Raw genomic sequence first — 25,488 nt, 5'->3', positions numbered from 1 at the left:
ACACAACTCTTACCTCTAGACTACAGTATACCACCCTTACCTCATGACTACAGTATATCACCCTTACCTCTAGACTACAGTACACAACCCTTATCTCTAGACTACAGTATACCACCCTTACCTCTAGACTACAGTACACAACCCTTATCTCTAGACTACAGTATACCACCCTTACCTCTAGACTACAGTACCTTGCCTCTAGACTACAGTACCTTACCTCTAGACTACAGTACCTTACCTCTAGAATACAGTACCTAATCTCTAGACTACAGTACCTTATCTCTGGACTACAGTACCTTACCTCTAGACTACAGTACCTTACCTCTAGAATACAGTACCTTATCTCTAGACTACAGTACCTTACCTCTAGACTACAGTACCTTATCTCTAGACTACAGTACCTTACCTCTACACTACAGTACTTCACCTCTAGACTAGAGGTAAGGTACTGTAGTCTAGAGATTAGGTACTGTATTCTAGAGGCAAGGTACTGTAGTCTAGAGGTAAGGTATTGTAGTCTAGAGGCAAGGTACTGTAGTCTAGAGGTAAGGGTGGTATACTGTAGTCTAGAGATAAGGGTTGTGTACTGTAGTCTAGAGGTAGAGTGGTATACTGTAGTCTAGAGATAAGGTTGTGTACTGTAGTCTAGAGGTAGAGTGATATACTGTAGCCTCTAGACTACAGTATACCACCCTTACCTCTAGACTACAGTACATTACCTCTAGACTACAGTACACCACCCTTACCTCTAGACTACAGTACATTACCTCTAGACTACAGTATACCACCCTTACCTCTAGACTACAGTACATTACCTCTAGACTACAGTACACCACCCTTACCTCTAGACTACAGTACATTACCTCTAGACTACAGTATACCACCCTTACCTCTAGACTACAGTACATTACCTCTAGACTACAGTACACCACCCTTACCTCTAGACTACAGTACATTACCTCTAGACTACAGTATACCACCCTTACCTCTAGACTACAGTACATTACCTCTAGACTACAGTATACCACCCTTACCTCTAGACTTCAGTACATTACCTCTAGACTACAGTATACCACCCTTACCTCTAGACTACAGTACATTACCTCTAGACTACAGTATACCACCCTTACCTCTAGACTACAGTACATTACCTCTAGACTACAGTATACCACCCTTACCTCTAGACTACACTTCATTACCTCTAGACTACAGTATACCACCCCTACCTCTAGACTACAGTATACCACCCTTACCTCTAGACTACAGTACACAACCCTTATCTCTAGACTACAGTATACCTCTAGACTACATTAAAAATAGCGGTGTTGATCATGTTGGCCTAGCTAATGTCAATACACACAACGCCTACTGCGAGCCCGCTCTCCTGCTGTGCTGATGCCTTAACTCATGGAGCCCACCTATTGTTCAAGGAGACACCACCAGGGGAAAGACAAAGGGAAGGAGGTTCTGGACAGGAAACGTCAGGTCCTGCACCTGGTGACACAGTGGACAACACTGTACAGAGACTTCCTACGAGAAGACGAGCATGTTAAACTCTTCATGAAGGTATGACAGAGCGAGGGAGGAGAAGAAGAAGGGGTATTATAGCCTGTTTCCAGATTTGTTTGTGCTTTCTTTCAAACTCCTCTAGTCATTTATAAGGAGTTGGGAAGACAAATGTGGGGCTAGGCTAAGGATATGGGACAGTGAGATGACCCTAAAATAAGTGATATCATGATGATATGGGAGGGTGAAAACATACATTAGATGTTGTCTTTGTATATGGGAGGCTGAAAACAGACATTAGATGTTGTCTTTGTGAATCAGACATTGAAAACAGACATTATATGTTGTCTTTGTGTTTCAGACATTGAAAACAGACATTAGATGTTGTCTTTGTGTATCAGACATTGAAAACAGACATTAGATGTTGTCTTTGTGTTTCAGACATTGTATCGTTTCCTCCTGGATGACCTTTATGAGTATCCAACTCTAGAGAAGGAGCAGAAGGACCTACAGAAACTCTTGCGGCTGCATCGCAGACAGTGAGTGGCCATAGGAATTGAATAATGGAAAAATGTTATATGATGAATTAGTTACACTGCATGACCAAAGGTATGTGGACACCTGCTCGTCGAACATCTCATTACAAAATCATTGACATTAATATGGAGTTGCCCCCCCCTTTGCTGCTATAACAGCCTCCAGGCTTTCCAATAGATGTTGGAACATAGCTGCGGGGACTTGCTTCCATTCAGCCACACGATCATTAGTGAGGTCGGGCACTGATGTTGAGCAATTAGTCCTGGCTCACAGTCGGCGTTCAAATTCTTCTGAAAGGTGTTTGATGGGTTGAGGTCAGGGCTCTGTGCAGGCCAGTCAAGCTCTTCCACACCGATCTCGACAAACCATTTCTGTATGGACCTTGCTTCGTGCAGGGGGCATTGTCATGCTGAAACAGGAAAGGGCCTTCCCCAAACTGTTGCCACAAATCTCCACCCGGCACAGCCAGAAGAGGACTGGCCACCCCTCATAGCCTGGTTCCTCTCTAGGTTTCTTCCTAGGTTCTGGCCTTTCTAGCGAGTTTTCCTAGCCACCGTGCTTCTACACCTGCATTGCTAGCTGTTTGGGGTTTTAGGCTGGGTTTCTGTACAGCACTTTGAGATATCAGCTGATGTAAGAAGGGCTTAATAAATACATTTGATTTTATTTGATTTGAAAGTTGGAAGCACAGTATCGTCTAGAATGTCATTGTATAATGTAGCGTTAAGATTTCCCTTCATTGGAACTAAGTGGCCTAGCCCAAACCATGCAAAACAGCCCCAGACCATTATTCATCCTCCACCAAACTTTACAGTTGGCACTATGCATTCGTGCAGGTAGCGTTCTCCTGGCATCTGCCAAATCCAGATTAGTCTGTCGGACTGCCAGATGGTGAAGCGTGATTCATCACTCCAGAGAACGTGTTTCCACTTCTCCAGATTACAATGGCGGCTAGCTTTACACCACTCCAGCCGATGCTTGGCATTGCGCATGGTGATCTTAGGCTTGTACGCAGCTGCTCGGCCACAATAACCCATTTCATGAAGCTCCCGATGACCAGTTCTTGTGCTGACATTGCTTCCGGAGGCAGTTCGGAAATCAGTGGTGAGTGATGCAACCGAGAACAGAAGAGCTACGCGTTCTGTGAGCTTGTGTGGCCTACCACTTCGCGGCTGAGCCGTTGTTGATCCTAGATATTTCCACTTCACAATAACAGCAATTACAGTTGACCAGGGCAGCTCTTGCAGGGCACACATTTTTACTAACTGACTTGTTAGAATGGTGGCATCCTATGACAGCCCCATGTTGAGCTCTTCAGTAAGGCCATTCTATTGCCAATGTTTGTCTATGGAAATGGCTATGTGCTTGATTTTATACACTGGCTATTTCAGGTGTGGCTGAGATAGCTGAAATAGCCGAATGCACTAATTTCAAGGGGTGTCCACACACTTTTGGATATATAGTGTGTTTATGTGTAATGTATGTGTGGATTATTTCTCCTAAGTGTGAATTCCGAACATGTAGCTGGTAAATAGGAAATGTGACTTTGTGTGCATGTCAAATGGCACACTTTTCCCTGTATAGTGCATTAATTCTGACCAGAGCCCTATAGGCCTATCACACTACTCCCTATTGGCCTGTAAAGAGAATAGGGTGACATTTGAGATGCGTTTTTTTGTACTAAAAGAGTGAGTCAAAACTGAAAACACTTATGAATATAGATCAACTGTCCTAGAGGCAGAGAGAGTCATGTGTCCTCCAACACCACCACCCATGAATGGAAACATGTACTGTCGAGGGCTGTTTTTATGATCTCAACTGTATTCATACTAAATTAATCCATTGATAAATTAAGAGTAGTTGCAGTGTTTGGGCCTGTGTTGTTGCTCTGTTTGGGGCTGTTGTGCTAATTTGGGCTGTTGTTGTTGTGCTGTTTGTGGCTGTGCTGTTGTGCTGTTTGGAGCTGTGTTGTACTGTTTGGGGCTGTGTTGTTGTACTGTTTGGGGCTGTGTTGTTGTCTCGTTTGCGGTTGTGTTGTTGTCCCGTTTGGGGAGAGTGTTGTTGTACTGTTTGGGGAGTGTGTTGTTGTACTGTTTGGGGCTGTGTTGTCAACCTGTTTGGGGCTGTGTTGTTGTACTGTTTGGGGATGTGTTGTTGTCCCGTTTGGAGTTGTGTTGTTGTACTGTTTGGGGCTGTGTTGTTGTCCTGTTTGGGGCTGTGTTGTTGTCCTGTTTGGGGCTGTGTTGTTGTCTTGTTTGGGGATGTGTTGTTGTCCTGTTTGGGGCTGTGTTGTTGTCCTGTTTGGGGCTGTGTTGTTGTACTGTTTGGGGCTGTGTTGTTGTACTGTTTGGGGTATGTGTTGTTGTGCTGTTGGGGTCTCTGAGTTCCTCTCCTTCTGTATCCGGGGTCTAAGACACGTAGGAAGAATATCTGGGAAAGCACAACCTGTGACAGAGAGGCCTGTTGTTCCATTTCTACTGTTGGTTCTAATATTGCCAATAGCATTGAGGATTCCTTCCTTGCTGACAAACGCACACATCCAAGAACACCCAGAATATAGAACATGTGTCCATTGAGTGGGACACATCCCATGTCAACCCTCCCCTCATCCCTCCTACCTTCCTTCTCCTCACCTACTCCCTCCCTACCAAATTCACATAGAAATGTGAGTTATAAATCTGTTATTATAATTGAAAGCAAGTCTAAGGAGTGGTAAATCTGTTCTATGGGTGCTATTTCTGTGCTTCCCGTTTTTGAGATTACTTTCGGTTTTGTACACCAGCTTCAAACAGCTGAAAATACAATATTTTTGGTTATTGAAAATATATTTCACAGCGGTTTAGATGGTACAATGATTCTCTACACCATACATTGCTTGTTTTGTCACATAAACTGAAATTAGGCAAACTATTTGAATGTTAGCAACCAGGAAATGGTGGACCGTTTTCTACATATTGCACCTTTAATCAGGACCATGACCCATGTCACCTAACCTTGACTTTTCTAATCAGGACCGTGACTCATGTCACCTAGCCTTGACTAATCTAGTTGATTGATGGAAAATCACAGTACTACCAGGTTACTAGTTGATAAATGGTAAATCACAGTACTACCAGGTTAAAATCACAGTACTACCGCCCGTCCAGCATCACTACTCTGGACGGTTATGACTTAGAATATGTGGACAACTACAAATACCTAGGTGTCTGGCTAGACTGTAAACTCTCCTTCCAGACTCACATCAAACATCTCCAATCCAGTTAAATCTAGAATTGGCTTCCTATTTCTCAACAAAGCATCTTTCACTCATGGTGCCAAACATACCCTCGTAAATCTGACCATCCTACCGATCCTCGACTTCGGCGACATCATTTACAAAATAGTCTCCAATACCCTACTCAATAAATTGGATGCAGTCTATCACAGTGCCATCCGTTTTGTCACCAAAGCCCCATATACTACCCACCACTGCGACCTGTACGCTCTCGTTGGCTGGCCTTCGCTTCATAATCGTCGCCAAACCCACTGGCTCCAGGTCATCTACAAGACCCTGCTAGGTAAAGTCCCCCCTTATCTCAGCTCGCTGGTCACCATAGCAGCACCCACCTGTAGCACGCGCTCCAGCAGGTATATCTCTCTGGTCACCCCCAAAGCCAATTCCTCCTTCGGCCGCCTCTCCTTCCAGTTCTCTGCTGCCAATGACAGGAACGAACATAAAAAATCTCTAAAACTGGAAACACTTATCTCCCTCACTAGCTTTAAGCACCAGCTGTCAGAGCAGCTCACAGATTACTGCACCTGTACTTAGCCCAGCTATAATTTAGCCCAAACAACTACCTCTTCCCCTACTGTATTTATTTATTTATTTAGCTCCTTTGCACCCCATTATTTCTATTTCTACTTTGCACTTTCTTAAACTGCAAATCTACCATTACAGTGTTTTACTTGCTATATTGTATTTACTTCGCCACCATGGCCTTTTTTGCCTTTACCTCCCTTATCTCACCTCATTTGCTCACTTTGTATATAGACTTATTTTTCTACTACTATTATTGACTGTAGGTTTGTTTTTACTCCATGTGTAACTCTGTGTTGTTGTATGTGTCAAACTGCTTTGCTTTATCTTGCCCAGGTTGCAATTGTAAATGAAAACTTGTTCTCAACTTGCCTAACTGGTTAAATAAAGGTGAAAAAAAAAAAAAAAAAAGAGTTGATTGAAACGGTCCAAACGAGTGTGTGTATTGTTTTTTTTTGTCGTTCTTGTCTCATGGTCTAATTGTTTGATTTTGTTTCTCTCTCCAGTACAGCGGAGGAGTATTCACCCCACAGAAAGGTAAGAGGCCAAACTGCATGAGATGAGTATTCACCCCACAGAAAGGTAAGAGGACAAAACTGCATGAAATTAGTATTCACCCCACAGAAAGGTAAGAGGCCAAACTGCATGAGATGAGTATTCACCCCACAGAAAGGTAAGAGGACAAAACTGCATGAGATGAGTATTCACCCCACAGAAAGGTAAGAGGCCAAACTGCATGAGATGAGTATTCACCCCACAGAAAGGTAAGAGGACAAAACTGCATGAGATGAGTATTCACCCCACAGAAAGGTAAGAGGACAAACTGCATGAGAGGTAATGGAGCTATTGTATGAGTCACAGGAGGCTGCTGAGGGGAGGACAGCGAATGGAATAGCATCAAACACATGGAAACCATGGAAACCATGTGTTGGATGTACTTGATACCATTCCACTCCAGCCATTACCACGAGCCCATCCTCCCTAATTAAGGTTCCACCAACCCCCTGTGGTAAGAGTTGGCCCCCAAGTTTTCTGAGTTAAAACTACAGCAAATCAGCACCGTGGTTTTTCATTCTGGAAATCTGTTAGTGTCAGGGGGTGGCTCAAGGAAGCAGGAGAGGTGAAGTCAAGCGCAGGAGACAGAAAAATCTGTGAACACACTTTTAATGGGTATCCACTCAGACCGAAAACTAGGTAGGGCAGGCCGCATAAAACAAATGCTCAAAAACCCAGCCCAACACAATGCAGGGACGCAGCCCACAATAACCTCTGCGAAAATCACAGGCAGAGGGTAACACTTGTTCCTCAAACAACATACGTCCTGACATAGAACAATCACGCACAAAAAACAATCCTACCTAGCTAGACTAAATAGACCCCCCCCCCACTAACAACTAATACAAAACAGGTGCGTGCCTAACGTAGACCTAACCAACAGAAAGTGAAACAGAGGAAATATACCAACTAGAAATAACATAGAAATACACTAACATAGAACATAACCCAAACAACCCCGACACACCCTAAACAAACACCCCCTGCCACGCCCTGACCAACCTGCAATAACAAACAGCCCCTTTTCTGGTCAGGATGTGACAGTTTGGGCTTCTTGCGGTCAATTTACAGTCTACAAATTATTTGTAATTATGTTCTGGCCTCCTAATCATCCGCTCAAGAAAAAAATGGGCCCGCGGCTGAATCTAGTTGAGGATATGTTGTAGGGATGTGTTTACTTTTAAATAGCCAGGTTTCCTTATAGCCTATTTGCAACCGTTTGGGTCATTAAATACTATTGTCCTCTTGTTTCCTGCAGAAACCACAAGAGTCCAGAAGAGTTAGAATGTTTACTCACACAGTATGAATGTGTTCTGAATTCCCTGTATGTCCTTCCATTTAGAGCAAAGCTCTTTCCCACCAACTGAGCCTGAAAGAGAACGGGCTCCCGTCCAGAAGAACACAAAGGGAGACCAGGGAAGGTGAGTCGGTCCTAAAATCTGCCTGCGTCTCAAATGGCACCCTATTCCCTATATAGTGCACTACTTTTGAGCAGGGCCCTATGGCCATTTGGGATGCAGCCCCTGTCTTTCTATTTCTTCTTCCTACATTCCTCCCAACATGCATTGTTTCCAAAGTTTGTGTCGGCTGATGACGTTCTGTATAGAGCATCTCAGAGCCATTCTTTTTAAGGTAGCAAGCACTGTGAGTAGACAGAGTAACAATGGAAATCCTTGAGGCTGGGCAGAATGAGACTTTTCTGAACAATGAAAATCCCAATGCTTTCATGTTCAATGATGTCAGTACATGAGGTGATGCATGTGAATTATGACATCATTGAACATGAAAGCATTGAGAATTTCATTGTTCAGAAAAGTGTCAGTCGGTCCAGCCTCTTCACACACATCACCTCATGTACCACTTTATGTAGCAGGTTAGCCATTTGAGAACACCCATAAGTTGACCATTCAAATTGCTATGGTCAGTAGTTCGAACTCCATTCTATTCGTTCTACTTCTATGGGATAAACAGTGTTCTCTTTCTCGCTCTGTCTCTCGTTCCTTCCTTCCTCTCCCTCTCCCTCCCTCCTCAGTGTTGTGTCATGTGTACGTGAGCATGGACTCATATCTGAGTGTGAGGAGCCTGGCCAGTGTTGTGGCCCAGGGGCTGCTGCAGGAGGTGGCTGAGAGACTGGATGTCCCCCTGGAGGAGCTGGTCCTGCTGGCTGTCACCTACCCTGGAGGTATCTAATCTAACCCTAACCTAACCATACACAACACACTGGAGGAAATGATCCTGCTGACTGTCACCTACCCTGGAGGTATCTAGTCTAACCCTAACCTAACTATACACAACACACTGGAGGAAATGATCCTGCTGACTGTCACCTACCCTGGAGGTAACTAATCTAACCCTAACCTAACCATACACAACACACTGGAGGAAATGATCCTGCTGACTGTCACCTACCCTGGAGGTATCTAATCTAACCCTAACCTAACTATACACAACACACTGGAGGAAATGATCCTGCTGACTGTCACCTACCCTGGAGGTATCTAATCTTACCCTAACCTAACCATACACAACACACTGGAGGAAATGATCCTGCTGACTGTCACCTACCCTGGAGGTATCTAATCTAACCCTAACCTAACCATACACAGCACACTGGAGGAAATGATCCTGCTGACTGTCACCTACCCTGGAGGTATCTAATCTAACCCTAACCTAACCATACACAACACACTGGAGGAAATGATCCTACTGACTGTCACCTACCCTGGAGGTAACTAATCTAACCCTAACCTAACCATACACAACACACTGGAGGAAATGATCCTGCTGACTGTCACCTACCCTGGAGGTATCTAATCTAACCCTAACCTAACTATACACAACACACTGGAGGAAATGATCCTGCTGACTGTCACCTACCCTGGAGGTATCTAATCTTACCCTAACCTAACCATACACAACACACTGGAGGAAATGATCCTGCTGACTGTCACCTACCCTGGAGGTATCTAATCTAACCCTAACCTAACCATACACAGCACACTGGAGGAAATGATCCTGCTGACTGTCACCTACCCTGGAGGTATCTAATCTAACCCTAACCTAACCATACACAACACACTGGAGGAAATGATCCTACTGACTGTCACCTACCCTGGAGGTATCTAATCTTACCCTAACCTAACCATACCTGGAGTAGCTGGTCCTGTTGGTTGTCATTTACCGTTGAGGTAACTAACCACAACATAACACACACAGGGATTCACCAGAGTTCCAATGGTCTGTCTGTCTGACTGCCTGCTTGTTGAAATCCTATCAAATCAAAAGTTTATTGGTCGCGTACACAGATTTGCAGATGTTACCACAAGTGCAGCGAAATGCTTGTGTTTCTAGCTCCAACAGTGCAGTAATACCTAGCAATACAAAACATAATATAAATAAAAACACAATACACACACACAGAGAATCCCAAAAAATACAGAGAACTCAAGAAATATCAGAACAAGCAATGTTATATTTGAGATTCTTCAAAGTAGCCACCCGTTGCCTTGATGACAGCTTTGCACACTCTTGGCATTCTCTCAACCAGATTCATGAGGTAGTCACCTGGAATGTATTTCAATTAACAGGTGTGCCTTGTTAAAAGTTAATTTCTGGAATTTCTTTCCTTCTTAATGCGTTTGAGCCAATTAGTTGTGTTGTGACAAGGTAGGGGTGGTATACAGAAGATATTCCTATTTGGTAAAAGACCAAGTCCATATTATGGCAAGAACAACTCAAATAAGCAAAGAGAAATGACAGTCCATCATTACCTTAAGACATGAAGGTCAGTCAATGCGGAACATTTCAAGAACTTCAAGAAAGTTTCTTGAAGTGCAGTCGCAAAAACCATCAAGCGCTATGAAGAAACTGGTTCTCATGAGGACCGCCACAGGAAAGGAAGACCCAGAGTTACCTCTGCTGCAGAAGATTCATTAGAGTTCATTAGAGTTAACTGCACCTCAGATTGCAGCCCAAATAAATACTTCACAGAGTTCAAGTAACAGACATCTCAACATCAACTGTTCAGATGAGACTGAGTGAATCAGGTCTTCATGGGCGAATTGCTGCAAAGAAACCCCTACTAAAGGACACCAATAAGAAGAAGAGACTTGTGTGGGCCAAGAAACACGAGCAATGGACATTAGACCAGTGGAAATCTGTCCTTTGAGATTTTATGCTTCCATCTGCCATGTCTTTGTGAGATGCAGAGTAGGTGAATGGATGATTTCAGCATGTGTGGTTCCCACCGTGAAGCATGGAGGAGGAGGTGTGATGGTGTGGGGCTGCATTGCTGGTGACACTGTCTGTGATTTATTTAGAATTCAAGGCACACTTAACCAGCATGGCTACCACAGCATTCTGCAGCGATACACCATCCCATCTGGATTGTGCTTAGTGAGACTATAATTTGTTTTTTAATAGGACAATGCCCATTTGGGCTAATTGACCAAGAAGGGGAGTGATGGAGTGCTGCATCAGATGACCTGGCCTCCACAATCACCCAACCTCAACCCAATTGAGATGGTTTGGGATGAGTTGGACCGCAGAGTAAATTATAAGCAACCAGCAAGTGCTCAGCATATGTGGGAACTCCTTCAAGACTGTTGGAAAAACATTCCTCATGAAGCTGGTTGAGAGAATGCCAAGAGTGTTCAAAGCTGTCATCAAGGCGGCAAAGGGTGGCTACTTTGAATAATCTCAAGTATAAAATACATTTTTGGTTACTACATGATTCCATGTGTAATTTGATAGTTTGATGTTTTAACTGTTATTCTACAATATACAAAATAGTCAAATAAAGATAATCCCTTGAATGAGTAGTTGTGTCCAAACTTTTGACTGATACTGTGCATGTATATTATGTACATATAATGATGTGTAAAGACAGTATGGACAGTATATGAATAGAAAAGGTGTGTACAGCAGTAGTTATATAGGATGAGCCTGGACTAGGATACAGTATACACATATAAAGTCTGTCCACCTAAAGCGAGCAGGAATGAACAAAGTCCTGCTGTCCCGACATGTAGTCGTTTTCTGTTGTCAGCCGCTGTGGCTACACTGACTGACTACTGTAGAACAGAACCAACCCTACACTGACTGACTACTGTAGAACAGAACCAACCCTACACTGACTGACTACTGTAGAACAGAACCAACCCTACACTGACTGACTACTGTAGAACAGAACCAACCCTACACTGACTGAGTCCTGCAGAACAGAACCAACCCTACACTGACTGAGTCCTGCAGAACAGAACCAACCCTACACTGACTGACTACTGTAGAACAGAACCAACCCTACACTGACTGACTACTGTGGAACAGAACCAACCCTACACTGACTGACTACTGTAGAACAGAACCAACCCTACACTGACTGACTACTGTAGAACAGAACCAATCCTACACTGACTGAGTCCTGCAGAACAGAACCAACCCTACACTGACTGACTACTGTATAACAGAACCAACCCTACACTGACTGACTACTGCAGAACAGAACCAACCCTACACTGACTGACTACTTTAGAAGAGAACCAACCCTACACTGACTGACTACTGTATAACAGAACCAACCCTACACTGACTGACTACTGTAGAACAGAACCAACCCTACACTGACTGACTACTGCAGAACAGAACCGACCCTGCACTGACTGACTACTGTAGAACAGAACCGACCCTACACTGACTGACTACTGTAGAACAGAACCAACCCTACACTGACTGAGTCCTGCAGAACAGAACCAACCCTACACTGACTGAGTCCTGCAGAACAGAACCAACCCTACACTGACTGAGTCCTGCAGAACAGAACCAACCCTACACTGACTGACTACTGTAGAACAGAACCAACCCTACACTGACTGACTACTGTAGAACAGAACCAACCCTACACTGACTGAGTCCTGCAGAACAGAACCAACCCTACACTGACTGACTACTGTAGAACAGAACCAACCCTACACTGACTGACTACTGTAGAACAGAACCAACCCTACACTGACTGACTACTGCAGAACAGAACCAACCCTACACTGACTGACTACTGTAGAACAGAACCAACCCTACACTAACTGACTACTGTAGAACAGAACCAACCCTACACTGACTGACTACTGTAGAACAGAACCAACCCTACACTGACTGACTACTGTAGAACAGAACCAACCCTACACTGACTGACTACTGCAGAACAGAACCAACCCTACACTGACTGACTACTGTAGAACAGAACCAACCCTACACTGACTGACTACTGTAGAACAGAACCAACCCTACACTGACTGACCCCTGCAGAACAGAACCAACCCTACACTGACTGACTACTGTAGAACAGAACCAACCCTACACTGACTGACTACTGCAGAACAGAACCAACCCTACACTGACTGACTACTGTGGAACAGAACCAACCCTACACTGACTGACTACTGTAGAACAGAACCAACCCTACACTGACTGACTACTGTAGAACAGAAACGACCCTACACTGACTGACTACTGTAGAACAGGACCCAACCCTACACTGACTGACTACTGCAGAACAGAACCAACCCTACACTGACTGACTACTGTAGAACAGAACCAACCCTACACTGACTGACTACTGTAGAACAGAACCAACCCTACACTGACTGACTACTGTAGAACAGAACCAACCCTACACTGACTGACTACTGTAGAACAGAACCAACCCCTACACTGACTGACTACTGTAGAACAGAACCAACCCTACACTGACTGAGTCCTGCAGAACAGAACCAACCCTACACTGACTGACTCCTGCAGAACAGAACCAACCCTACACTGACTGAGTCCTGCAGAACAGAACCAACCCTACACTGACTGACTACTGTAGAACAGAACCAACCCTACACTGACTGAGTCCTGCAGAACAGAACCAACCCTACACTGACTGAGTCCTGCAGAACAGAACCAACCCTACACTGACTGACTACTGTAGAACAGAACCAACCCTACACTGACTGACTACTGTAGAACAGAACCAACCCTACACTGACTGACCCCTGCAGAACAGAACCAACCCTACACTGACTGACTACTGTAGAACAGAACCAACCCTACACTGACTGACTACTGTAGAACAGAACCAACCCTACACTGACTGACCCCTGCAGAACAGAACCAACCCTACACTGACTGACTACTGTAGAACAGAACCAACCCTACACTGACTGACTACTGTAGAACAGAACCAACCCTACACTGACTGACCCCTGCAGAACAGAACCAACCCTACACTGACTGAGTCCTGCAGAACAGAACCAACCCTACACTGACTGACTACTGTAGAACAGAACCAACCCTACACTGACTGAGTCCTGCAGAACAGAACCAACCCTACACTGACTGAGTCCTGCAGAACAGAACCAACCCCTACACTGACTGACTACTGTAGAACAGAACCAACCCTACACTGACTGAGTCCTGCAGAACAGAACCAACCCTACACTGACTGACTACTGTAGAACAGAACCAACCTTACACTGACTGAGTCCTGCAGAACAGAACCGACCCTACACTGACTGACTACTGTAGAACAGAACCAACCCTACACTGACTGAGTCCTGCAGAACAGAACCAACCCTACACTGACTGAGTCCTGCAGAACAGAACCGACCCTACACTGACTGACTACTGTAGAACAGAACCAACCCTACACTGACTGAGTCCTGCAGAACAGAACCAACCCTACACTGACTGACTACTGTAGAACAGAACCAACCCTACACTGACTGACTACTGTAGAACAGGACCAACCCTACACTGACTGACTACTGTAGAACAGAACCAACCCTACACTGACTGACTACTGTAGAACAGAACCAACCCTACACTGACTGACTACTGTAGAACAGAACCAACCCTACACTGACTGAGTCCTGCAGAACAGAACCAACCCTACACTGACTGAGTCCTGCAGAACAGAACCAACCCTACACTGACTGACTACTGTGGAACAGAACCAACCCTACACTGACTGACTACTGTAGAACAGAACCAACCCTACACTGACTGACTACTGTAGAACAGAACCAACCCTACACTGACTGACTACTGTAGAACAGAACCAACCCTACACTGACTGACTACTGTAGAACAGAACCAACCCTACACTGACTGAGTCCTGCAGAACAGAACCAACCCTACACTGACTGAGTCCTGCAGAACAGAACCAACCCTACACTGACTGACTACTGTAGAACAGAACCAACCCTACACTGACTGACTCCTGCAGAACAGAACCAACCCTACACTGACTGAGTCCTGCAGAACAGAACCAACCCTACACTGACTGACTACTGTAGAACAGAACCAACCCTACACTGACTGAGTCCTGCAGAACAGAACCAACCCTACACTGACTGACTACTGTAGAACAGAACCAACCCTACACTGACTGAGTCCTGCAGAACAGAACCAACCCTACACTGACTGACTACTGTGGAACAGAACCAACCCTACACTGACTGACTACTGTAGAACAGAACCAACCCTACACTGACTGACCCCTGCAGAACAGAACCAACCCTACACTGACTGACTACTGTAGAACAGAACCAACCCTACACTGACTGACTACTGTAGAACAGAACCAACCCTACACTGACTGAGTCCTGCAGAACAGAACCAACCCTACACTGACTGAGTCCTGCAGAACAGAACCAACCCTACACTGACTGAGTCCTGCGTAACAGAACCAACCCTACACTGACTGACTACTGTGGAACAGAACCAACCCTACACTGACTGACTACTGTGGAACAGAACCAACCCTACACTGACTGAGTCCTGCAGAACAGAACCAACCCTACACTGACTGACTACTGTGGAACAGAACCAACCCTACACTGACTGACTACTGCAGAACAGAACCAACCCGGCACTGGGACACTTATCTACCCCAGATAGCAGGTGACACGCTGGCTGACATATTTATAACGGCTGTGCTGTGTGTGATGCTTCCTCTCTCCAGAGAAACTCCTCCTGAAGCCTCAGGACAGGCTCTACTCTGATTCGCTGACAGCAGTGGGGAGGCTGCATGTGTGCAGAAAGGATCTGAGTGAAGTCATGGTAGGAATCACAATGAGTCCACTTCAATGCAGTTCCTCAGCAGGCTACAATGTGAATGAATCTAGCAGAGGTGACAGTCCTCAGGCCTCCTATCAAGCTACTTCTGCATTTGGTTTATCACATTATATACCTGATTCCTACTGGATATGCTTCCAGCCTATATCCCACAGGGTCATATCACACCAGAAAAGAACATGTTCTTACATAACCCGACAGAACATATATCATATTCATTTCTCCTCTCAGAACCCGTTCACAGACAACGCAGAGCTACAACAGAGGTCAGCTCGCATGCTGAGTATGAACACATGGGACGTGGCTGTCACCCTTACAAACTTTGACTGGAGTGTCTTCAACTCAATACATGAGGTCCGTGACATCATCTTTTGTCCATCACCTACACTATGTATGCGTCCCAATTGGCACCCGATTCACTATAGTGCACCTTTTGTTTTTACCAGGGCCAATAGAGCTCTGGTCAAAAGTAGTGCGCTATAAAGGGAATAGGGTGCCATTTAGGACATAGTTAAATATATTAGTGATTCAAAGCTTTCTACAAGCTCACCCCTGTCCTGTACTGCCCTGTCCTGCCCTGTCCTGCCCTGTCCTGTCCTGCCCTGTCCTGTCCTGTCCTGCCCTGTCCTGCCCTGTCCTGTCCTGCCCTGTCCTGTCCTGCCCTGTCCTGTCTCTCTCCACTACAGCAAGAGCTGGTGTACTTCACGTTCAGCCGTCATGCCAGCGGTGGCCACACGGTGGCGCTGGAGCTGCTGCTGCAGCGCTGCAATGAGGTACAGCTGTGGGTGATGACAGAAGTCCTGATGTGTCCTACGCTCTGCAACAGAGTCCAACTCATCAAGAAGTTCATCAAGATCGCTGCCCAGTGAGCTCCTATCCTCTCCTCTCCTATCCTCTCCTCTCTGACCACAACATAGTGGGATCCAGCATTTAGAGCAGAGTTGTTACATCCTCAAAATGTGCTAAAGTTTTCTTCTACAGAAGTAGAGCAGTATGACTGGTCCATTTCACTAAGGGCCCAATACGTCAACTACAGAACTCTGCACAATACTCTATTATAGTGAGGTATGCATGGACAGGATGCCCCCTCCTGTGGTTTAGTGAGGAATTACAGTTTGTATTCCTGTATCATTACTGTATGAAGCTGGTGTTAACAGTGTCACTCTTTGTTTCTTCAGCTGTAAAGCCCAGAGGAACCTCAACTCTTTCTTTGCCATCGTTATGGGTCTGAACACAGCAGCAGTTAGCCGCCTAAGTCAGACCTGGGAGGTCAGTGTTTGTCTGCTTCTGTATGTGACTATTTGTGATGGGATGTCTTTTAAGCTTTTCAAATAAACTAGTCTTGATTGTCTTTTGCCAAGGGACAGTTTGAAATGTGCTGGTTAGTTCAAAATAGGAGAGAGTTGTCTAACGTTTTGTTGTTGCTTTGAGGATTATTTTATTTTAGATTTTATTGGGCACAGAGCATGGTAGTGTGTTTTTATTGGGCAGAGGGGAGGGTAGTGTGTTTTTTTGGGCACAGAGAAGGGAAGTGTGTTTTTATTGGGCACAGAGCAGGGTAGTGTGTTTTTATTGGGCACAGAGCAGGGTAGTGTGTTTTTATTGGGCATAGAGGAGGGTAGTGTGTTTTTATTGGGCACAGAGGAGGGTAGTGTGTTTTTATTGGGCACAGAGGAGGGTAGTGTGTTATTATTGGGCACAGAGGAGGGTAGTGTGTTTTTATTGGGCACAGAGGAGGGTAGTGTGTTTTTATTGGGCATAGAGGAGGGTAGTGTGTTTTTATTGGGCACTGAGCAGGGTAGTGTGTTTTTATTGGGCATAGAGGAGGGTAGTGTGTTTTTATTGGGCATAGAGGAGGGTAGTGTGTTTTTATTGGGCACAGAGGAGGGTAGTGTGTTTTTATTGGGCACAGAGGAGGGTTGTGTGTTTTTATTGGGCACAGAGCAGGGTAGTGTGTTTTTATTGGGCAGAGAGGAGGGTAGTGTGTTATTATTGGGCACAGAGGAGGGTAGTGTGTTTTTATTGGGCACAGAGGAGGGTAGTGTGTTTTTATTGGGCACAGAGGAGGGTAGTGTGTTTTTATTGGGCACAGTGGAGGGTAGTGTGTTTTTATTGGGCACAGAGGAGGGTAGTGTGTTTTTATTGGGCATAGAGGAGGGTAGTGTGTTTTTATTGGGCATAGAGCAGGGTAGTGTGTTTTTATTGGGCATAGAGCAGGGTAGTGTGTTTTTATTGGGCACAGAGCAGGGTAGTGTGTTTTTATTGGGCACAGAGCAGGGTAGTGTGTTTTTATTGGGCATAGAGGAGGGTAGTGTGTTTTTATTGGGCACAGAGGAGGGTAGAGTGTTTTTATTGGGCACAGAGGAGGGTAGTGTGTTATTATTGGGCACAGAGGAGGGTAGTGTGTTTTTATTGGGCACAGAGGAGGGTAGTGTGTTTTTATTGGGCATAGAGGAGGGTAGTGTGTTTTTATTGGGCACAGAGCAGGGTAGTGTGTTTTTATTGGGCATAGAGGAGGGTAGTGTGTTTTTATTGGGCATAGAGGAGGGTAGTGTGTTTTTATTGGGCATAGAGGAGGGTAGTGTGTTTTTATTGGGCACAGAGGAGGGTAGTGGGTTTTATTGGGCACAGAGGAGGGTAGTGTGTTTTTATTGGGCACAGAGGAGGGTAGTGTGTTTTTATTGGGCACAGAGGAGGGTAGTGTGTTTTTATTGGGCACAGAGGAGGGTTGTGTGTTTTTATTGGGCACAGAGGAGGGTAGTGTGTTTTTATTCGGCACAGAGCAGGGTTGTGTGTTTTTATTGGGCACAGAGGAGGGTGGTGTGTTTTTATTGGGCACAGAGGAGGGTAGTGTGTTTTTATTGGGCACAGAGGAGGGTAGTGTGTTTTTATTGGGCACAGAGGAGGGTAGTGTGTTTTTATTGGGCACAGAGGAGGGTAGTGTGTTTTTATTGGGCACAGAGGAGGGTTGTGTGTTTTTATTGGGCATAGAGAAGGGTAGTGTGTTTTTATTGGGCACAGAGGAGGGTAGTGTGTTTTTATTGGGCACAGAGGAGGGTAGTGTGTTTTTATTGGGCATAGAGGAGGGTAGTGTGTTTTTATTGGGCATAGAGGAGGGTAGTGTGTTTTTATTGGGCATAGAGCAGGGTAGTGTGTTTTTATTGGGCACAGAGGAGGGTAGTGTGTTTTTATTGGGCACAGAGGAGGGTAGTGTATTTTTATTGGGCACAGAGCAGGGTAGTGTGTTTTTATTGGGCACAGAGGAGGGTAGTGTGTTTTTTATTGGGCACAGAGGAGGGTTGTGTGTTTTTATTGGGCACAGAGCAGGGTAGTGTGTTTTTATTGGGCATAGAGAAGGGTAGTGTGTTTTTATTGGGCACAGAGGAGGATAGTGTGTTTTTATTGGGCACTAGAGCAGGGTAGTGTGTTTTTATTGGGCACAGAGGAGGGTAGTGTGTTTTTATTGGGCACTAGAGCAGGGTAGTGAATTTTTATTGGGCACAGAGAAGGGTAGTGTGTTTTTATTGGGCACAGAGCAGGGTAGTGTGTTTTTATTGGGCATAGAGGAGGGTCGTGTGTTTTTATTGGGCACAGAGGAGGGTAGTGTGTTTTTATTGGGCATAGAGGAGGGTAGTGTGTTTTTAATGGGCACAGAGGAGGGTAGTGTGTTTTTATTGGGCACAGAGGAGATGTTTTGGTACATCCCTTATGCACTATGCTTTTCTACACTCTTACTAAACCATATGTCAATGTTGTCTACCAGTCAACTGTCTATCCTGTCCTCTATTCATAGTGACTACAGTAGTAGATGAATCATATATTGTCTACCAGTCAACTGTCTATCCTGTCCTCTATTCATAGTGACTACAGTAGTAGATGAATCATATATAGTCTACCCGTCAACTGTCTATCCTGTCCTCTATTCATAGCGACAGTAGCGGTGGGTGGATGTTTATCCAGATCTGCAAAATGCTAATTAGCAATCATACCACACATAAAATCATTCAAATCTTCACCAATGTTCAATGTAAATCCACTCGATAGAAGAGTAGCTGAGAGGCATCATTACATCATCAAAGAACAGTGAAGACCTGAAACATGCAGCTCAAAAACCTCCCCTATTGATCTTGTTTAGGGACAATACAGTTATCTTACCTAGATTATAGTACAGTACAACACCACAATGCAATGAAAAAGTGCATTACTGTTTTCAATTGAGTACAATTCTACTCTAGGCTGTAATCGGCAGTGAAAATTCCATTTGAATAATGGCGCAATAGCCTTGTTAATTGAATGTTTCATTCCATGGATCAGTTGTGGGTCGACTCTGGACAGATTCTAGAAAAGCACAGTAGCAGGTCAGTCTGGCTGGATTTTTACTTCTGATACGGATCATCATTCTCCTAAGTCTTCTCCACATAGGCCTGTGCTCCCAGCAGGCCCAGTTATTCAGGGAAACTTAACATGCGTTCTGCCTCCTTTCCCATCTATTTCTAGACCTAGAACCTAACGCCTAAATATAGTCACAATGTTTCAGCCTGATAACGCTACTTCAAAAGTCTCCTGTAGGCTACCTGCTCACATTCATCCACTCCACTCGAATATACACCAAGTGTACAAAACATTAGGAACACCTTCCTAATATTGAGTTGCACACCCCACTCCACTATACACTGACTGTACAAAACATTAGGAACACCTGCCTAATATTGAGTTGCACCCCCCCCACTATACACTGAGTGTACAAAACATTAGGAACACCTTCCTAATATTGAGTTGCACCCCCCACTATACACTGAGTGTACAAAACATTAGGAACACCTTCCTAATATTGAGTTGCACCCCCCCACTATACACTGAGTGTACAAAACATTAGGAACACCTTCCTAATATTGAGTTGCACCCCCACTATACACTGACTGTAGAAAACATTAGGAACACCTTCCTAATATTGAGTTGCACCCCATTTTGCCCTCAGAACAGCCTCAATTCGTCGGGGCATGGACACTACAAGATGTCCAAAGCGTTCCACAGGGATGCTCTCCCATGTTGACTCCAATGTTTCCCACAGTTGTGTCAAGTTGGCTGGATGTCCTTTGGAAGGTAGACCATTCTTGATACACACAGGAATCTGTTGATTGTGAAAACCCAGCAGCATTGCAGTTCTTGACACACGAACTGGTGTGCCTGGCACCTACTACCATACCCTGTTCAAAGGCACTTAAATCTTTGTCTTGCCCATTCACCCTCTGAATGGAACACATACACAATCCATATCTCAATTGTCTCAAAGCTTAGAAATCCTTCTTTAACCTGTTTCCTCCCCTTCATCTACACTGATTGTAGTGGATTTAACAGTGACATCAATAAGGGATCATAGCTTTCACCTGGATTCACCTGGTCAGTCTATATCATGGGAAGAGCAGTTCCTAATGTTTTGTACACTCAGTGTAATTCCAGCATCTTAACTGAGCAACGGCCATTCGATCAATGGAAAGAGACATCTGTTTCAAAACAGCAAAAAGTTGAATGACATTCGTAGATTGTGAAGCCAAGCCTTCGATACTGAGTAAGTCTATAAGGTAGGGGGGATGTTCTCTGTCAGATAGACATTCTCTACTTGTGGAGTTGAAAACACAAACCATGATGATAAGCGCTCAGTCAGTAAGCAGTATGCATTTATGCATTTCATATTGGTTGTGTGTGGTGCATTGGCACAGAAACCTGTTGGTGGAAAACACAGGAGGTTGGTGGTACCTTAATTGGGGAGGACGGGCTTGTGGTAATGGCCTGAGCAGAATTAGTGGGATGGTATCAAATACATGAAATGCATGGTTTCCAGGTGTTTGACGACATTCCATTTTCTCCCTTTCTGGCCATTATTATGAGCCGTCCTCCCATCAGCAGCCTCCACTGTTGGAAAATTCACTGCAAATATTTTATATAATTATAAATATAGCATCAAACTGTTAAAAATCTGATTTCCTCTTAGCTGATCATTGTCTGCTGCCGGCTCTGATCGTAGTGTAATGAGACAAGCAGGGAGAGTGAGCTCGTCTGTGGTGGTCGACGAACCCTCAACCTTCTGGCCCATATCCCTGCGTGGCATCAACTGTACCAACAAACCATGCTGAAGTAGCAAAGTTGATATCTACGTTTATAAACACAGGGTTGCCACAGTCATTGTTATTTATGGTGGTAATAATATTGTATGAGGGAGGAGGGTGTGCAAATCTTTTCACAGGACAAGGAGGAGGTCTGAGGAGATCCAGTAAATGTTGTGGCAACTCAACCTGTTTTTCTTTCCATCAGAAAGTTCCAGGAAAATTGAAAAAAGTGTTTTTGGAGCTGGAGATGTTGACGGTAAGTTCATGATTTTGTATTGTGTAGAGATCCTGTAATAATGAATGGGACTATCCATGGAATTCTGGGTTGTACGTATAGTACTGGGAACATATTGGGTTATCTGGTCATTAAATAGGCTATTTGTTTTCACTGTTGAGTTAATAAAAGCAGGAGGCTTGTTAATTATCACTAGGTCTGGTCTCTTGGGACACAGTAACAGATGTTAGGGGTTGTGAGGGCTTCTGCAGTGCACATATTTGAGTCCCAAATGGCATCCTATGCCTTACATAGTGTTCTACTTTTGACCAGATCCCTATGGGCCCTGATCATAAGTATTCACTATATAGGGAATATGTTGCCATTTGGGACGCAGAAGACCACGTTTCTCCCCAAAGACAAGCATCACATCTGTCTCAACATGTCTTCACAGGACCCCTCTCTCAACCACAAAGCCTACAGGGACACTTTCAGGAAGACCAAAACGCCGAAGATCCCTTTCCTTCCTCTGCTACTGAAAGGTGCCTCAGAAAACATTGCATGTTACTGTCATCACTCCCTCCTGAACCCTGCAGTGGTCTGTAATGTTACTGTCATCACTACCTCCTGAACCCTGCAGTGGTCTGTAATGTTACTGTCATCACTATCTCCTGAACCCTGCAGTGGTCTGTAATGTTACTGTAATGTTACTGTCATCACTATCACCTGAACCCTGCAGTGGTCTGTAATGTTACTGTCATCACTCCCTCCTGAACCCTGTAGGGGTCTGTAATGTTACTGTAATGGTACTGTCATCACTACCTCCTGAACCCTGCAGTGGTCTGTAATGTTACTGTAATGTTACTGTCATCAATGCCTCCTGAACCCTGCAGTGGTCTGTAATGTTACTGTCATCACTGCCTCCTGAACCCTGCAGTGGTCTGTAATGTTACTGTAATGTTACTGTCATCACTCCCTCCTGAACCCTGCAGGGGTCTGTAATGTTACTCTCATCACTGCCTCCTGAACCCTGCAGTGGTCTGTAATGTTACTGTAATGTTACTGTCATCACTGCCTCCTGAACCCTGCAGGGGTCTGTAATGCTACTGTCATCACTGCCTCCTGAACCCTGCAGTGGTCTGTAATGTTACTGTCATCACTGCCTCCTGAAACCTGCAGTGGTCTGTAATGTTACTGTAATGTTACTGTCATCGCTGCCTCCTGAACCCTGCAGTGGTCTGTAATGTTCCTGTCATCACTGCCTCCTGAACCCTGCAGTGGTCTGTAATGTTACTGTAATGTTACTGTCATCACTGCCTCCTGAACCCTGCAGTGGTCTGTAATGTTACTTCCATCACTGCCTCCTGAACCCTGCAGTGGTCTGTAACGTTTCTGTAATGTTACTGTCATCACTCCCTCCTGAACCCTGCAGTGGTCTGTAATGTTACTGTAATGTTACTGTCATCACTGCCTCCTGAACCCTGCAGTGGTCTGTAATGTTACTGTAATGTTACTGTCATCACTGCTTCCTGAACCCTGCAGTGGTCTGTACTGTTACTGTCATCACTGCCTCCTGAACCCTGCAGTGGTCTGTAATTTTACTGTAATGGTACTGTCATCACTACCTCCTGAACCCTGCAGTGGTCTGTAATGTTACTGTAATGTTACTGTCATCAATGCCTCCTGAACCCTGAAGTGGTCTGTAATGTTACTGTCATCACTGCCTCCTGAACCCTGCAGTGGTCTGTAATGTTACTGTAATGTTACTGTCATCACTCCCTCCTGAACCCTGCAGGGGTCTGTAATGTTACTCTCATCACTGCCTCCTGAACCCTGCAGTGGTCTGTAATGTTACTGTAATGTTACTGTCATCACTGCCTCCTGAACCCTGCAGGGGTCTGTAATGCTACTGTCATCACTGCCTCCTGAACCCTGCAGTGGTCTGTAATGTTACTGTCATCACTGCCTCCTGAAACCTGCAGTGGTCTGTAATGTTACTGTAATGTTAGTGTCATCGCTGCCTCCTGAACCCTGCAGTGGTCTGTAATGTTCCTGTCATCACTGCCTCCTGAACCCTGCAGTGGTCTGTAATGTTACTGTAATGTTACTGTCATCACTGCCTCCTGAACCCTGCAGTGGTCTGTAATGTTACTTCCATCACTGCCTCCTGAACCCTGCAGTGGTCTGTAACGTTTCTGTAATGTTACTGTCATCACTCCCTCCTGAACCCTGCAGTGGTCTGTAATGTTACTGTAATGTTACTGTCATCACTGCCTCCTGAACCCTGCAGTGGTCTGTAATGTTACTGTAATGTTACTGTCATCACTGCTTCCTGAACCCTGCAGTGGTCTGTACTGTTACTGTCATCACTGCCTCCTGAACCCTGCAGTGGTCTGTAATTTTACTGTAATGCTATTGTCATCACTGTCTCCTGAACCCTGCAGTGGTCTGTAATGTTACTGTAATGTTACTGTCATCACTGCCCCCTGAACCCTGCAGTGGTCTGTAATGTTACTGTCATCACTACCTCCTGAACCCTGCAGTGGTCTGTAATGTTACTGTAATGTTACTGTCATCACTGCCTCCTGAACCCTGCAGGGGTCTGTAATATTACTGTAATGTTACTGTCATCACTGCCTCCTGAACCCTGCAGTGGTCTGTAATGTTAATGTAATGTTACTGTCATCACTACCTCCTGAACCCTGCAGTGGTCTGTACTGTTACTGTCATCACTGCCTCCTGAACCCTGCAGTGGTCTGTAATTTTACAGTCATCACTGCCTCCTGAACCCTGCAGTGGTCTGTAATGTTACTGTCATCACTGTCTCCTGGACCCTGCAGTGGTCTGTAATGTTACTGTAATGTTACTGTCATCACTGCTTCCTGAACCCTGCAGTGGTCTGTAATATTATTGTAATGTTACTGTCATCACTGCCTCCTGAACCCTGCAGTGGTCTGTAACATTTCTGTAATGTTACTGTCATCACTGCCTCCTGAACCCTGCAGTGGTCTGTAATGTTACTGTAATGTTACTGTCATCACTGCCTCCTGAACCCTGCAGTGGTCTGTACTGTTACTGTCATCACTGCCTCCCTGAACCCTGCAGTGGTCTGTAATTTTACTGTAATGCTATTGTCATCACTGCATCCTGAACCCTGCAGTGGTCTGTAATGTTACTGTAATGTTACTGTCATCACTGCCTCCTGAACCCTGCAGTGGTCTGTAATGTTACTGTCATCACTGCCTCCTGAACCCTGCAGTGTTCTGTAATGTTACTGTAATGTTACTGTCATCACTGCCTCCTGAACCCTGCAGTGGTCTGTACTGTTACTGTCATCACTGCCTCCTGAACCCTGCAGTGGTCTGTAATTTTACTGTCATCACTACCTCCTGAACCCTGCAGGGGTCTGTAATGTTACTGTCATCACTGTCTCCTGGACCCTGCAGTGGTCTGTAATGTTACTGTAATGTTACTGTCATCACTGCCTCCTGAACCCTGCAGTGGTCTGTAACATTTCTCTAATGTTACTGTCATCACTGCCTCCTGAACCCTGCAGAGGTCTGTAATGTTACTTTAATGTTACTGTCATCACTGCCTCCTGAACCCTGCAGTTGTCTGTACTGTTACTGTCATCACTGCCTCCTGAACCCTGCAGT

General features: G+C 45.0%; 1 protein-coding gene across 2 annotated transcripts in view; it reads left to right on the top strand.

Annotated features, from left to right (window-relative positions):
• LOC106596065 (rap guanine nucleotide exchange factor 5) overlaps window positions 1–25,488 on the top strand; it is a 73,249-nt gene that overhangs the window by 28,304 nt on the left and 19,457 nt on the right. For both annotated transcript variants that reach the window (XM_045712767.1, XM_045712766.1), the window contains 11 exons: window positions 1,419–1,566; window positions 1,948–2,045; window positions 6,346–6,376; window positions 7,737–7,815; window positions 8,427–8,576; window positions 15,399–15,496; window positions 15,743–15,865; window positions 16,198–16,376; window positions 16,690–16,780; window positions 21,824–21,874; window positions 22,287–22,374. In XM_045712767.1, the coding sequence (XP_045568723.1) occupies window positions 1,419–1,566; window positions 1,948–2,045; window positions 6,346–6,376; window positions 7,737–7,815; window positions 8,427–8,576; window positions 15,399–15,496; window positions 15,743–15,865; window positions 16,198–16,376; window positions 16,690–16,780; window positions 21,824–21,874; window positions 22,287–22,374 (1,136 nt within the window). The remainder of the gene's footprint in view (window positions 1–1,418; window positions 1,567–1,947; window positions 2,046–6,345; window positions 6,377–7,736; window positions 7,816–8,426; window positions 8,577–15,398; window positions 15,497–15,742; window positions 15,866–16,197; window positions 16,377–16,689; window positions 16,781–21,823; window positions 21,875–22,286; window positions 22,375–25,488) is intronic.

This window comes from Salmo salar, unplaced genomic scaffold (assembly GCF_905237065.1).
Source record: "Salmo salar unplaced genomic scaffold, Ssal_v3.1, whole genome shotgun sequence".
NCBI classification, from domain to species: Eukaryota; Metazoa; Chordata; class Actinopteri; order Salmoniformes; family Salmonidae; genus Salmo; species Salmo salar.
The sequence above is the reverse complement of the archived record's forward strand: the minus strand, read 5'-3'. Positions and strand labels throughout refer to the sequence as shown.